This window comes from Lutjanus erythropterus, chromosome 8, assembly GCF_056507025.1.
Source record: "Lutjanus erythropterus isolate fLutEry1 chromosome 8, fLutEry1.hap2, whole genome shotgun sequence".
NCBI lineage: Eukaryota > Metazoa > Chordata > Actinopteri > Lutjaniformes > Lutjanidae > Lutjanus > Lutjanus erythropterus.
Window position 1 is genome coordinate 13919344 of NC_139324.1, and position 16769 is coordinate 13936112.

Here is a 16769-nt window from a genome sequence, read left to right on the forward strand (position 1 = left end):
CCATACAGGGAAAAGGTGCAAACAAAGTTTTTATATCTGCTCTGGTGTTCAGTGAAGAAACCCTCACTGATGTTAGATGTTTTCTACACTTTAGAGTCATTAAATCTTAATATATAAAAACCTGCTTTATCTGTTCACCTTTCCTTCTATAGATATAATACAACCTTTAAAATACAACATATAATAATACTGTATAATTGTTGATTTTATGTTTGTTGTCTTCTTTCTACTAATCTAAGCCAACACCTTTAGTCACTTGACTCCTGAATCTCTCCCTCTCACCTTAAACAGAAAAATCTAATCTGATGGTATGTCAGTGCACACAGAAGTAGGCAGACGGCTCAGTTTCACATTTAGTGTTGTAGTTTATTTACAAATATTAAAAACTACAAACTGTTAATCATCTTCAGCCTAACGCAGAACAAAACAACTTCACCTTCACATCGCTTTGCTAACTCATGCTCAAGTCCAAAAGGTTTATTTTACATATTTAAAATACATTTAAAATCAATATTATTAGACTACCAACAGTACAATGCTGACCGTTGCCATTAAATGCAACATATTGCACAGCCTGACTTCATTCATATTTTTTTCTTATCTTAAATAGTGCAAAAGGGATTTTTTTTAAACAGGAATGTTCTAGAGCCTCAGTTGAAAAACCATTTACTTTGTACAGTGAACTGCTGACATAAACAAAAATCAACATGAAGGAGGAAAAAAATCCAACTTTGTCCGTAAAATAAAATAATAATTAACAAGGCAGAAAAACAACAACAACAACAACAAGAACAACAAGAGGAATAAACACAAACTTCTGTATAGATTGCCACAGACAACAAAATAAATCTTCTCCACTGCGGAGAATGGGGCTGAGTCCACCTGAATGCCCCAGGTGAGTTTTTTTTCTTTCTTTCCAAAAACAGTAAAAAGAAAAAAATATATACAAAAAAGAAGAAAAAGCAGGGTGTTAGGAACTGAAATAAGAGTCCGGTTTTAGCTCCACATGAGTGTTTTCTCTCTCTGGTTTCCAGAGTCAGCTACAAGTTACAAGATTTTCTATCCAGTCTATTTCTGCAGGATAAATCCTCAGTACTCGTTTTACATGGAATATGATCAGTGTGTGTGTATGTGTGTGTGTTTGTGTTCGGTTTTCATGTAGTTGCCACAGAGCCGTCAAGTGACAATGGCTCAGAAATAAAACTGTCACTGCAGCAGCTTGACGGACAGTAAGAGAGCAGTTCTGTACCTTTTACCTCTGAGGAGCAACAAGAAAAAGTCTCCTATGAGGTCCAAGAGTTCATTCTTACCGGGAGGAGGAAGGGAAAGTATAGATTTTTTTTTTGTGGGTGGGGGTTGAGGTTGAGGGCAGTGAGCAGTTAGGAACTAGGGATAGGAGCTGATTCAAAAGACTATCAAAAAAACAAACAAAACAAACAAAAACGGGTAGACAGAGCTTTGTCTCCACAATTCTCTCATCCCATCCGAGTGCTTGGTGTCGAGCCCAACCAGAAGTGCGTCTGTCTGCAGGTATACAAGTGCTGGGTGGGTGGGGGACTTACTTGATGTTGTTGGCATCAGCCACTGCTGCTGAGAAGGAGGAAGTAGAAGAAGAGTCTTTTATAGACTTTGTGGGCGGACCCAAGACGTGTCCCGGCACCCAGCCCTCCGCTGCAGGCGATTGGGTGTTGGCCGGCCGGTAAACGAGGTACATGTTCTGCTGATTGGTGGCCAGGATTTGAACAGTCTCTCCCTGACTGACGCAGATCTCGTTCTCCTTGAGCGCCGAGTAGTCCTGAGTGACCAGCATGGTGGAGGAGACGCCGTTGCAGCCGCCGTCACTGTCCTGAGGAGGAGAGGAAAGGATGGCAGAAAGAGGACACAGAAGACACAAGAGGAAAACACACAGAGGAGGAGGCCGAAGAAAAGATGGAAGTGGCGAAGGGAAAAGAGGATGAGGACAATTGAGGACAAGGTTATGGTGTGTCTACGTGGGCTGGATAACAGTCCTGCCGGCTATGATGCCGTTATAGCCGACCCAAACCTGAGGAGGAGCAGAGGGAGGTCAGGACCGAGGAGGAGGAGGAAAAACAATGACAGTCAGAGTGTCATAGTTCTGCTCAAGGTGTCTTTTCAAAGTAATCCCTCAATTAAATGATCACTCTCTATTACAGGGGTCTCAAACTGCTGGTGGTCCTCCAACCTGCTAACATTATGTTAATAACATATGTTAACTACTCATCAATTAAATCCATTGAATACAACTGAAATACAAACACATTCATTTCATTTTTACATTTTTAAAAATGTATTGTATGTATGTTTTTTCTGTATAGTGCAATTCACTGATATTCTATGTCCAGAAAAGAATGGCCTGTTCAACAATATTTCTTTATCAGCAAACACAGTGCCAGAGCAGATTATCAAGTGACATTAATGCTCAGTTACATAGCAGAGCTGCAGTTTTCACCACATACTCAGCTGTGTTTGACTGCTCAGCTAATGATTTTTTTAATTAGGGGTGTTAATGATCATTTCAAAGTAACACAAAAGTTGCTGAGCTTGTGTCCAATGCACAGCTAACCAATGTATATAAAAACACAAAGAAACTACTCCGTGAGATAATAATGCCATCAGTGGCCCCAAGCCAATCTGAGTTTGAGACCCCTGCTCAACAATATCAAACAAGCAATCTGTAAGTAATACTCATGCTCCAGTTTGCAACAGGAACTTTTCTCCTCAGGAACAGTGTCTTGGTTATCCCGGATAATCAGCAGAACCTGGTTGCCAACAACTTCCATCTACAAAAACGAGTGTCAGTGCAAGTGTGCCATTTTTCAGAGGAAACCTCTTTGATTCTGGGCGAAGTACAACCCTGTACATCCCTCTAGATGTAATTGTAGACAGGTTGTTCTTGCTAACAGTCTGATCACATCCTGCACTGACACTCTCAGTCACTTGAGGGAGGACTGCTTACATATCACACTAATGCAGGAGCACCACGGTCTTAAAATGTGTGCCGTCAAAAAGAATTACCCTAACTATCTACTCTACTGTCTGTCACATAGATCTAAATGCAGATGTTGCTTTAATCTCTGCTCCTATCACAACACTAGCCATTTAAAGTGGTCTTTGGAGTCTGAAGCTCCTGCCATCCATGATCGAACAATGAACCCTCTTTCAAAGTCATGTCTCCTCCTGCCGATAAAAAAATCAGAATCAATTCGGCCTGCTTAGTATTTTACACACACCATAAAGCATGATTGGATGTTAATTGCTTAATTGGACCAGGCTGTGCTCTTGTGTGGAAAGATTTGTATTTGTTATGTTTCTTCACTCATTTATCAAAGTTGTTTGCTTTAATTTGTCACCTGTCTCTGTCTCAAAAGCTCAGCAAAGGGGCACAACTTTTAAAGGTTGTCATACTAAATAGCCTTTAATAATGTAGTCTTTTGTTCTATTCAAGGTGAGTGTCATTTGAACTCGTGGCTGTTCTTAGGAACAACTCTCTCTTGACAAGGGTCAAGGTACTTCAATGTAGAACTTGGCAGGCTGTAAATGACAGAGTGAGCAGAGCTATCCAGCCTCCTGCAGAGAGCAAAAGCTTTTCAGTCGAAGTAGGCCAAAAAAAGAACAGCTTGCGTAGGTCTATATATATATATAACTCCACACAGTACCCTGCTACACCTGCAGTAGCCCAGATTTTACCCTTGGCTTTTAGGGACAAGTAACAGACTCACAGACAGCACAAAGGGAAAAAGTGTGCTTCATGCCCTAGTTCACCAGCTGTCTGCTGCACTCTGCAGTTAAAGGCGAAGTTAAGACAATGCTAGTGCAAAATGAAGAGGACTGGTCTATCTCAAATACAGACCCTTAAAAAGTCTGAAAACTTATACATATACTAAGAAACCTAAACAAATGAAAAACAGTGCTAGTGTAAGGCTTTAAGAGCCAGCAGGTGTGTGTCCAGGCTGCAGGAACTCACCCTGGAGTCGAAACATGTCGAACCACCATTGGAGGTAGACACTTTCATCTGGCTCCTCCCCCTCTCTCCCTCCTTGTCGCTGAGCCCGACTGCTGAGCACGGACGGCTGTGAGAGGACATGGTGGGCCGGTTCCCCGAGGACGAGCGGTTCCTGGTCAGTGAGGAACTGCTGCCTGCTCCTCCTTTCTCCTTCTGGTACTCGATGGGAGACTGGAGAGCTACAAACACACACAGGTAGAACGTTCAGATTCCTCACTTACATTTCCTCATTTCACATTTGTTGACTCTCCAGATGTTTTGTTGTTTTTCCACCTCTGGACAAGAATGAGAGTTTTGGATCCTGTCTGTTGGGTCGAAGCTTCAGTACAACAATATTTTAGCATATTTTAACCCATTACATAGACATTTTACATTTCTGCTGACCTGTTTGTATAACTGCATGAAAATGTACTTGCAGAGATTTGCTCAAAAGAGGTCATAGTGAGGAAACATTTTCTTTGAGCATCCAAGTGGAACAACAGCTGAACCATGAAACACAACTAACTATGGAATAATATCAGTAAATACTAAACAAGATGAATATAATAAGCATCTTAAAGGTTTCTTTCATGTATAAAATCAATTTCTTTAACAGACACCAGAATGCTAAGCTAAAGGATGGAAAAGGATGTTGTACTTCAGACGAGAATATTGTAGAGGTGTGTGTGTGTTTTCTCACCAGACAGGAAGTTGCTCTGAGCATCCAGGACTTCCTGAATGTGTCGGACCCAGACTTGCTTGATGTCAACGTTGGCGGCCTGCAAGGTGAAACGCTCCGACGAGCCACGACACGACAAGACAAACTTACAGGGATCATTATCCACGCTGTCCTCCAGACCCAAGTAGGATACCTGTGGGTGAGGGCAGGCAAAGACAAAGCAGTTCTAGTGTGATTATAATCTATAGATTTATTTGTTTTATGTACCATATAACTGATGTTTTTTTTTTTTAAACTGATAGTTTCAAAGTACAGGACTAAAACCTTTGGTGAGGCAGATTTTAGCACTTAAGCTCTGAGCCTCTGGAACAGTCTGAGGATCTGATGCCAACAGGAAGTGTTGAAATTTAAAGGCAAACTTAAAACCTGCCTCTTCAGCACTGCTTTTGATTAACAGTGATTAATTGACATTCACTGTATTTTATTTTTCTATCTGTTCTTATTTTCTTTTATCTTTTTAATCTATGTCATCTAGTTCTTAGTCTAGGCTCTATTTAACTCCATTATATTAATTTCACTTTTAAATCTATTTCATTGTGTGTAATTGTCAGCAGTTTTATTCTTTGATTTTAAATGCCATGTCATCTATAGTTTTTATTTTGCTCTATTATGGTTTTCACTTGCTCCGTCTTATTTGTTTGCCAATCATCTGTTAAGCACTTTGAATTGCACTCACCTGTATGAAATGTGCTGTAAAAATAAAGTTTGATTGATTGAACAGTCTCCAATTAGGCCAAACTGACCCCATTTTGTTTGTAGTATAAACCATATTTTGCACTAGGTTTTGATAAATATTAAAGGGTGTTAAAAACCCTACAACAGTACAATATAACTTACAAACAGTAAATGACCATTGTTGCCTGCAGGCACACAGGTGGCTGTATATCTCCTGGGTGACATCACCAGATAGTTCAGTGATCACAGAGCCACCAGGAGGATAATAGAGGAGGAGAAATCCTCTCACTCACTGCCTGTTTAACAGCTGCCCAAACACACACTGCTCTCACACGGAGACAGTTTTTGGTCCAATGTGTTTGGAAATTGGTGGAAAACTTTTTTTCAAAGACTGGAGTCAGGACAAGTATTTTCTCTGACCTTTATAGAACAAATTTAAGCTGAACGACTATCAACTATTCACTATAGATCAATGGAATTATTTAAAAATCAACTTAATACCCTGTTTAAGCAGGGTTTTTGCAGCAGAGTGTCTCAGGTTGTGTTATAGATTTTTCAAATGGATTATATCACAGAAAGGGCAGGATCAATGGAGAGCGATTGTCTTTTTTGTTAGACAGCCACCATAGATGATTAAAATCTGATGTGACCCAGACTGAAATCATGTTTACGGAGGTAATTTAATAGATTTATTCAGATTACATTTTGTCACATTTGCCGACTTCCTGTTTCATTCTGATGGATCATCTGGTGTCTCCCATATTTCCTGAACGTTAAAGCAACTAGAGGAGGTAAAGGGGATGCCACTGACTGGTGACCAAATGAAACGCACTGCTACCTAACATTGAGATAATGTTAAGCACACAATTCAACTAAATATATAACACGAATCTTGCCATTTTGAGATATTTTAATGCAGAAATGTTACACATTATACCTGTAAAATGTGCATCATAATGTTATGTCAGAGAAAAAGAAGCACATCCTCTGCGTACCTTGATGCTCTTCTTGAACTGGTAACCGGGTGTGGACGATCCTTTCCTGAGCAACTCACTGAAGATGACAATTTGCTCAAAGAGGAAAACCCGTCGTTCTTTGGAGCGTGACAGGACGCCGGCGTCCTGCTCTGTCACAAAGAAGGTTTCCTGTTGCAGCAGTTTGCCCTGACAAGTCAGTTTACCCTGCAGAGAAATTGGATTGGTTGACACAATTAATGTATTGGCAGTAATAAGTCAAGTCAAGTCAACTTTATTTATATAGCACATTTTATACAACAAGCGTATTACATATATAAAAACAAGAAGAACATGATAAAAACAAACAAAATAAGATTATTATTATCATTGTTGGGAGATAATAGCAATAATAATACTAATTCCTAAAACAAATAAAATTCCTAAAACTAAAAGCTTGAAAAAAAGATATGTTTTTAGTTTGTTTTTAAAAGAGAACACTGTTGTAGCAGACCGCAGTTCATGTGGAGGAGAGCTCCAGAGGATCATAATGACTGAAAGCACCATAAGCTGACTTGGAGTTGATTTTAGGTACAGTGAGGAGACTTTTATTTGATGATCTAAGGGATCTCTCACTCAGTGAGCATGTCAACAACATGGGAAGGAGCTGCTGTCTGCTTTGTCAGTCCAGAAAAAAGTGCATCACAGTAATCTAGCCTACTGGAAATAAAAGTGTGAACCAGCTGTTCAGAGTCCGGCTGAGACAAGAAGCATCTAACTTTTGATATATTTCTGAGGGCAGTCAGAAAAGTCAGAAATATTAGAGATGTGCTTCTGGAAGTTAAGATCAGCATCTAAAATCACACCCAAGTTTTTGACATGATCATGTGGTTTTACAGTCAGGGGAGTTAACAAAGATTAAAAAAAAAATAAAGAAAGGTGGAGGATGTACTGGAATGTGTAAGAAGTGAACGTACCTCGTATCCTTGCAGCCGACCCAAATTCATCATGTCATTACACAGTTTAGGGACCTGAGACATCAAATCTACTGCTTTCTGCAAGAGCCACAGAGAAGGATTTAAATTCTCCATTATCTTTTCATTTCAGGTGTGTATCTCACATATGGGGAGAACAATGCATGGGAACAAACATCCACCCATATCAACATGTAATAACACAAAAAATTAAATCTTCTTCAGCTCTGAATTTAGACAGGACTAAAAAAAAATGATACTGTATGTGTCGTGTAAACTGTGATATTTCAGCACTTTAAATTGTGTTTTTACCTCTATTTGTTCGCAGTCCATGCCTGCCTTGGAGCTGAACTTCAGGAAGTCCTGAGAAGAAACATGACCACAACTTTAACACTCAAGACACTGAAAATTCTGTTCACTACAGTTTCAATATATTCTTTATCCTGAATTTCACACAGCTGTGTGGAATAAATATGCACACTTTCCTGTTTTACTTGAAATTGAAACAGGTTCTATGGTAAATCATATTTAACACAATAATATATATATATTTCAAATTTGATACAGGTCATGTAAACCGGTTATTCTGTTTGGATATACTGAATTGGCCTTATTCCAAATGTAACATTTTGCAATAAGGACATGTTGGATAGGCCAATATTCAGGAGCAGTTTTTGGACATATATACAGCACAATCAGAATATGTGTCTCAGGCAGAGTTTTTACCACAGTTTGCGACACACGACTGCTTGTCTCTTTACAGTCAGCTCTCTAAAAATACTGTGCACCGAATGTGTTACCTTTAGTAGCAGCTGGTATTTGGTGATTCTCTGGATTGGTTTGATGAGGAAGTCACTGATGGTCAACCTGGACTGGATGTCCTGCTGGATTCCCTGGAATGCAAACACCAACAGGGTTCTCATCTATTTGTCTGATTCATTTTTCTGTGAAATGTTTGGGTGTGTCTGAGTATCAAATACACCAGATATGACACAGAACAGGCTTTTCAGTCAATTAATGGAATTGCACAGATACATTAACAATAAAAACAGATAACAGATAATTAGAAAGCTGGGCTGAAGACTGAAGTCTCAGAACATTTAGTTGAGATACCATTTTAATTTTAAACAGAACACAACTGCACATAGAGTCAAAGCATCACTTACATCAAAATATGTGTCATATTCTGCTACGATGAACTCTGACTTAGGCTTATTCTGACAGTAAACCACATACATGTGGAGTCTTCTCTCCTGTAACACAAACACAATACATTTTTCAGACAGCAGAGCACAGGGAGAGCAGGGATTTTTTCAGGTTAAATAAATTGTGAAGAACGACGACACCATTATCATCACACAGTTTTACTCACATGTTTGATGAAGAGCTCAGGAAGGTGTTCGTGGTCTTCGAGACATTTCTCCAGCTCTCCCACGAAGAACCTGACAGAGTCATGAGAGGGACGCTATTAGTGAGCAGGTACAAACAGTTCTTGACCTCCCCACCTCTTCCAGCCTCTGGACGGCAAAGCCGAACTTACTCTCTGTGCCAGTCGAATATCTGGTGGATGTTCCCAAAGACAATTTTGTCTTTTCCTTTCATGTCATCGGGGACGCCTTTTTCCTCAATCCTCTTCATGAAGCCCTGCAGGGTCACAGAAAGGTCAGCAGGCTGCTCTGCTCTAGTGACGCATGGAACGGGGCTGAGTTTATCCGAATCCACATGCATGCATATATCATCATAAGTCATCATGTCATAATCCAAATTAGTGATGACAAATTAACATCAAAATTCCTGAGGAATATTTTACATCTCGTTACAACAGAATAGTCCTGTTGTGCAGAGAGATTACTAAGGTTTTTGCCATATTTGTTCATATCAAAGTCTCATTTTTCAGAGATTCTGGGCTCATTGTAAGTTTACCAATTACAGTGTAAGGTGCCAATTTAACAAATGACCAAAAAGAAAGTCTACTTAATGGGATCACATTGTCTATACAGAATCAGGAGTGCTGAATGGAGGATGCAGGACAGATAGATAAGCACAGAAGTGTATGTGTATGTTCCCTTAGCAGTGGGTGTCTCACCTCCACCACGATACCCAGGTCTTTGACATAGTCCTTCTCTGTCTGAATCAGCTCGTTCAGAACAAACCTGAGCAGAATAAACACAGCACTGTTACATCAGCTGAGGGCAAGTTATCACAGTCGGCCTCTTGAAGAAGAAGCAGCACTTGTGTTAGCAGTCACAGTTTAAGTCAACCTGATGGTAGTAGTGATGTACTCACATTCGTCCTCTCATAGCTTTTGCTCTCTGCTCCAGTTCAGGGTTTCGTGGTTGGACGGGGGTGGTTTGCTCTGGTGGAGACAGGGAGGAGAAGCCGGGGTACGCTCCTGGTTCCAGCGTCTGAGGAGAGGAGAGGAGAAGGTCAGTGTCTCAGAGGTGGATTAATTCTTTCCCCTTCACAGTTTTTTTTGTCATAGAACGAGAAAAGAAGTAACAATTGCACATAAGGGAAATTCTCAAACTCAAACTTGCAATATTTCTTAAATTTACTTTTTTGTTTCCATCACTAACATATTTTTGTCACAATACATACATTTTTATATACATATTTGGTTTGTGATGTAACTGATCAGAAAAGTCACTTAATAACTTGTTAATCTGCTCTCACACAGGGTTTGTTGATAGCGAACAAGCTATTCTTCTCTGGGAAAACAATATCAGTAAATTGCAACATATAATCCCTCAGATATACAAACATACACTTTTTTAAAAAATTGTGTTCTTATTTAAATTGTATTAAACTGAGGGACAGTTCAAATTGGTACGAACAAACTTGAAAAAATGAAATAAAATTTTGCAGGCCAGATTATATTTTTGACATCATGTCTCAGGCTGGAGGGGTTGGGGGAAGTCTGAGACCCCTGTTTTGCACTCTTTATATTTAGACACTCAATAAGCAAAAACATCTGAATAACAAGACTATTTCCTGACAGCAGAGGGCAGCAGGAGCTTGGTCTATAGTTAGTCATAAGGAACAACTGTCACTGAATGTTAAAACTGACTCTGGAAACAAACTCACACCTCTTGCTTTTCTTAATTGCAAATCATACAAGAGTGGAAATCCAAAATTCCAGATCAGCACCAAATCTCATCAATTGATCCTTGAACAGAGATTGATTTGTCTGACATGAAAACATTCCAGCTTGTGTTCACACACACACACACACACGAAATTTAACAAATGCAACACATTGTGAGTACATGTGTGCAAGTTTTCTTGTTACATCATCTCATGGCATCATTTCATACAGCAGATCACAAAGTTTATTTAGACACTGTGCAGCACTGTGCTGCAATGGAGATGTGACAAGAACTGCTTCAGCTCTTAGAAAAATGATGTTCTTTCTTCCAACTTGTGGATTTAATCTTGTTCAAACATGTGTAATGATTGGTGAACTCACTGTCCTCTTCTGAAATTTAATCATCATCCAGAGTGACATCCTAGCATACTAAAATTATTATTTTTTTTTTTTTTGTGGAAAGAGTTGCTTTTCCTTCTGCACTTTCTTTATCAGCTCAGTTTAAAATCTGACTTTTGTGAGAAAGTTTTGTTAATTTGATAGACGGAGACACACTAACACCAGAAAAAAGGCCTATTTGGCTGTTGTGATATTCAGCTACAGGTAGGTGACAACAATTAATAGGATAATTTTATGCCAACCCCCCCCCCCCCCCCCCCAAAATGTGATGATTCTCAGGAAAGACATGCAGTGATAAGGAGTGTCTTTTTCCCATTATTTCTTGTTGGACTTTTATTCATGATTGACATCGGGGATAAAGATATCCTCAGGAAGTGTGAGTCATACTGAATGATATCAATGTGGTTTTCATGTCTATATGTTCAGATTTGGTTCATTGTTCTAGGTGGAATTTTAGTTAAATTACATTTAATATACATTTATATTTCATTGACCATTACCTCACTGTTATATTAATCCTATATTTATGTTTTTATGTCCATACATATGAATACAAAACTACACAACTACTGAAATATGATCACCAAGTACATCACACAAACATAGACAGACAGTGCACTACAACAAGCACAAAATGATCCATACATGATGTGTAAGCTTCATCGTGAACAGGTTGTGTTCACTTCTCTTGTCAGGCCCTCGTTTTGAAGACAATTGGTCTGCACATCATGTGTTTTTAGTTTGTTCCCATCATAAAGAAAATCTGTTTGGCGTACTGCACATGTGTACGTCCCTTACATGCACACAAGCAAAAGCACTCACCATCTTGGTTTTAACCAGTTTTTCTATGGCGCTAACCAGCTCTGCAGCGCTGGGCACCTCAGAGGACGACTGCAGAGACGTTAGCAAGGCTGAAGACTGAGAGAGGAAGAGGGGGGAGGATCGAAGGCAACAGCATGTTAGAAAGATTGGCAGAGAAGGAGGGAAAGCAGAAAGAGTAGGAAAGAGAGCAGAGTTATTGGCGAAAAAATAAAGGGAACAAAGCAGTGGAAGAGAGAAAAGTTGTTAGCTTGAAGAGGACAGCAGCAGATCAGAGCTGCAGGGACACACATGGACACACTGCAGGATTTATACCTGAAAATAATTCAACACAAAACTACTGCTGATCTAATACGAAAACCAATTAAATAAATCATTAAAAAGAACATAATAAATATTATGAATAAATGAGTCAAATGTATAAAAAAAATACAAGACAAATCATTGTATTTTAAATTTAGTAGTAGGGAGTATAAAATATTACATACATTTTATACTATTAGATTATTACGGTAACTCTTGGTCCACAATGTTGTGGTAAGTAGGTGGTAATTAGATTAATTAACATACAGTATTTGAATTTTTTTTTAAATTAATGCCAAAATATCCCCCAAACTTCATGTAAATAGTAGTAATTACCCTGCAACATATTTGAAATTTCTATGAAATCAACTGCAAATTAACTTTTACTCCAAATTTCTACATATTTCCCAGCGATCAGATCAGTAGTGATACCACAGATATTAGTGTGGACACAACCTCCTGGAGACACTGATTTCAACTGGTCAGACCAAATAAATAAAATTGAAATAAAGATATTTCAAGCAGACTTCCTCAAACAATTAGCAATCTACATGTTAATCAAACTTCCACTGAAGAGCAGTTCCAGTATCTAAATAAACAGCATAAGGAGAAACCGTCAGTTGCCCCCTCTCACCTTGTCATCTTGAGCTGAGGGATCCTTGATGATTTCCATAGGGGGAGGCAGAGGGGTGTGAGCCTCCTCGTCCTGCTCCTCCTCCCCGCCGCTCTGCATCCCAGAGGGCGTCTTATTGAGGGCTCTCTGAAGAAGACAGACAATTCAGAGATAATTAGAAAATACTCTGAAGCACCTTGTTATTAAACTGTGCATTTTAAACATTTAAACAACACACTTTATTGATCACATTGATTGATCGTAAAATGCAAGCGGAATCAAATTAAACAAAAAATGTTACGGCTATTCTTAGAAGCTTCGAATTTCCTCTAAATTCTCTCCAAGGTCAGTGTCTAGAATAATTCAAAATGAGTAATAGAGCATGGAGACACTGAGTAATGTTTCCTCTTATGTAGTTTGGGGAAGTGGGGATGAATCACAGCTTTATGAGTTAGTTGGTTGTTTCTAGAGTAAAACTGTCTGAGCTTGTGAGTTAATCAAATACTAAACTACATCTGACTGAACTATATCCAAGTTTGTTCATTTAGTGGCAGCTGAAGTGGCAAAACATTGAATAACTGTAATCTGCCAAGGGATCTCATTTAAATAAGAGGTTTTATCATTGAAACTACAAACCAAAACCAGCTTTGAGTCTGAATTCATCTGTTGAACACGTGTTTTTCTGTTTTTTAAAATCAATTCTCCACTATCTTTTTCCTTATTTTAATCGTCTATAAACTTCTGTTCTTTTTCTGTTTGAGATAAAACATCTCCTTAACGGTCATTAAACTACAGGAACTAAGAAAAACAGCACTGTTTTCAGTGGACTGCCATCGTCTTTAGAGTACATTAACTTCTCTCATTTTTTCAGTGTTTAAGATGCCAAGAACACTTGCTGAATTTTGAGGACATGACATATATGTTTCAGGGTTTTTATGTGGTACTATCATACTATTCATTGTAAAAAATTATTCAAATACAGCCAAGTCCAGGGGTTTTTATATTGTCAGCAAGCAATGAGTAATTCAGTTCAGTTTGATCACAAGTTTGTGTGTGTGGGTGTATTTGTGTATCAGAGGGAAAGAAAGCCCTGACACACAGAAAGAGGAACTTAAGCAATTTTGTACTGTCTATTACGCAAATATAGTATTAATAAATCTTATATATTGATGACATGTTCACCGCCACCCTGGAGGAGCAGATAGGTTAACTTTAAACCACAGACACTTTAGTGCCCTTCAACTGTGAGGACAGGAAGGGACAGTTAACATGAACCAGGGCTACACAGGGTTTGGTAATAAATATTTTGTACCAAGATAACAGACCCAATTTATGCTATTTTGAAAATATACATTTGGTACATTCACAAATTTTAATTTGAAATTCAAATTGAAAATGACAGCATGCCAGGTGTTCCATACCTGATAATAATTGACCACTAAGGCCCATTTTTGTTGCCATGCCAACAGAAATGTAACGCCATTGAATGACTTAGTGATGGTCGAGTATTTCTAAGGACCTGGTTTTCTGCTATCCTGTTCTGGGTAAGACCACAAAATGCACTGCCAAAAATATTTTCCTGCATGATTTTCCTGCAAACGATCAGAACTAAGAATGGCTTCAGCTCATCTCGATAAAAATAAGCAAAACCAGTGAAATAAAAAGGGGATCAACTTTGAAGAGACAGTTCCGATTTTTTAAGTGGGGTTGTATGAGGTACTTATTCGTATCTGATGTATACCCAACAGTAGATGGCGGCAAGCAAGCCCCCAGTTTGGGTAAGCTGCAGGAGTACCACAGCAAAACACTTATAGCCACCCCCCATAATCAATTCCCATTTAAGTGTTCACTAAATTTTTAATTTTTACCACTTAACTTTGCTGTCAGGCAGCATTTTTTGACTTTTCCAAAGTGGAAGTCAAAACATCTGACTGCTTACCTCATCAATGATGTCATCCTGCAGGGCAAGGTCAGGTTGTCCAAGGTCAATACCTGTCCTGCTTTCCTCTCTTCCTGTTCCTGGTCCTGTCAAACAGTTCATTAGTCAGATACTTAAAAATGTAAAAACATTTCAACAAAGTTCAATTTCAGCATTACTGATTTTGAGAATCCAAGTTCTGAACAGTGCAGACTTTTATTTTGACAAATTCAAATTACAAATAAAATAAAATGTATAGATATCTCTATATATTTTCTTATTTGCTAGAATGTCATTGGATTGGTAGGTTTTCCACATTTCAACTCATTAACCAGAAATTACATAAACTTCATGTGTCAGTCAGCCTCTCTCCAAAGTTCTACTGAGACTAAGTAATCTATTACAATGAACAATGACAATATTACAAATATAATGCCAAAGTTGTGTAACTGTGCAGTTGCAAATCAGGAATTTACATATGAAAACTTTCCCTGTTGGTATGTTCAAGAACATTAAATTATCAACTTTTTCAATGGCAGAGAAACAAATTCATACAATATACATGTAACGGTATTATCAGACTGATTGTGTACTAAAATGAACTGAAACCAGTGGCTTAATGAAAGAAAAAAAAAGTCTAAAAAAGAATTTATGGTATGCTTTGAAATGTGGCAGCTTGGGTCAGTAAAATCTCATTATTCTGCTGTTGCAGATTTATGTCTATGGAGCTTAATTTAGTACAACTGTGATGTGTCAGTTATGTGTAATTATGCTAAAGGCCTGTGGTTTTATTTGTTGTTGAACTGTTGAACTTTTCTGTGTCTTACCAGTCTTCTTCTGTTTGTTGTTGGGGAGTTTCTTGACGGAGCTTCCGTGGCTCAGGCGGCGGACTGGACTGGTCAGCCATTTTCTCAGAGTGTTTCCTGAGCGTTTGGGACCAGGAGAGCTGGACTGCAGCGAGCTGAGGGATGGCTGCGGCTGAAGGTTCGCCACTGACTCCGTCTTTCCATCAGAACCGCTCACAGGATAGTTTTCTGAAAGAAATTAGATAAAGTTCACATTTTTATTGAGATCCAATCAGCCTTTGTTAACGGGTTAGTAGGCTACTTATTCTGCTCCCATAATTTTGAACTTCTGTGGACGGGGTCAGCAACAAAATGTATTAGTCACTTGAAAACACCCAAGAGTGTTTGCTATATTTAAAATTAATCAGACAGTCTTTTCCAACAGGGAACCACTGTTATGTGAGCCAAATATCATTCTGTCCACAGGCACCAGACTCCATAAGAAAAAAACAGTAATTTTACCTCGCAGAACATGCTAGTTTCTAGACCACTGCTGCCTTGATCGGTTAGTTTATTTGTGTTATTGTATGACTTCGGTGTCTCAAAAGGTTGCTTCCAATTCACAGAATTCAAACAACAGTACAGACAAACTAATTAATCAAAGCAATGTTAGACCAGCAACTCCTGTTCTGTGAGGTAAAATTACTGTTTTTCATTAAGCAGTCTGGTTGCTTTGCAGAGAGCAATATTAGGCTTGTGTAACAGTTTCCTGCAGGAAAAGGCTTCCTGATGGCAAGGTAAAGTAGTGAAAATATTCTAAATATAGCAGATACTTAACTTGATATTGCTATTTTCAGGGGGACCTTCGTTTAAGTGGCTAAAATATGTTTTGTTGCTGAGCCTGACAACAGAAGTTCATTGTTTAGCTTCTGTGCTGGTACTCCTCTCTGCTTCTTCAATCTGGGGGCATGCCAATCCAAAAATCAACAGATAATACTGTAGACGGTGTTTCTCTTCGATTAAAACTCCCATGTTACGGTTTCATAATATTCAAATATTTCTTGCCTCAGGATTAAAATACATGGTAGAAAGTTCTTCTGGTGTTCTGTCGGTAAAAAGAGGAACTTGAGCATTTTTTAAGCCTGGACACTCTTACACTTTATGTCCTCCTGCTCCACTTGTTTCTTTGTTGTCATTCAAAACAGAGACTGGTCTCTATGTGCCCTCTCTTTGACATTTATAGTCATGCTAAATGAGCTGACAAGAACAATAAGTTCTCCCACTCTGACCTCATCCATCCTTTTATAATATTACTGCAAACAATCATGTTTTCAGACAGCCAGTTATTTCCTTATATATATAAAAAAGCAGAAAGAGTTTCATTCTGTTGTCTCTGTGTGTGTGTGTGTGTGTGTGTGTGTGTGTGGCCCTGACACAGCAAGCTCACCATCAGTGGTAATAATAATTGCTGATGGTCCGATCTTCAGTTCCAGTTACATGTTA

At 38.7% G+C, this 16769-nt stretch overlaps 1 protein-coding gene across 1 annotated transcript in view; it reads right to left on the reverse strand.

Annotated features, from left to right (window-relative positions):
• kalrna (kalirin RhoGEF kinase a) overlaps positions 1-16769 on the reverse strand; it is a 182055-nt gene that overhangs the window by 14283 nt on the left and 151003 nt on the right. Inside the window, exons 41-56 of the mRNA XM_084724610.1 lie at positions 15309-15515; positions 14503-14588; positions 12585-12710; positions 11651-11746; positions 9631-9749; positions 9431-9497; positions 8885-8988; positions 8717-8786; positions 8511-8597; positions 8145-8237; positions 7657-7707; positions 7348-7425; positions 6413-6598; positions 4704-4875; positions 3986-4203; positions 1563-1846 (exon numbers count right to left, since the gene is read on the reverse strand). Of these exons, the coding sequence (XP_084580736.1) occupies positions 1563-1846; positions 3986-4203; positions 4704-4875; positions 6413-6598; positions 7348-7425; positions 7657-7707; positions 8145-8237; positions 8511-8597; positions 8717-8786; positions 8885-8988; positions 9431-9497; positions 9631-9749; positions 11651-11746; positions 12585-12710; positions 14503-14588; positions 15309-15515 (2044 nt within the window). The remainder of the gene's footprint in view (positions 1-1562; positions 1847-3985; positions 4204-4703; positions 4876-6412; positions 6599-7347; positions 7426-7656; positions 7708-8144; positions 8238-8510; positions 8598-8716; positions 8787-8884; positions 8989-9430; positions 9498-9630; positions 9750-11650; positions 11747-12584; positions 12711-14502; positions 14589-15308; positions 15516-16769) is intronic.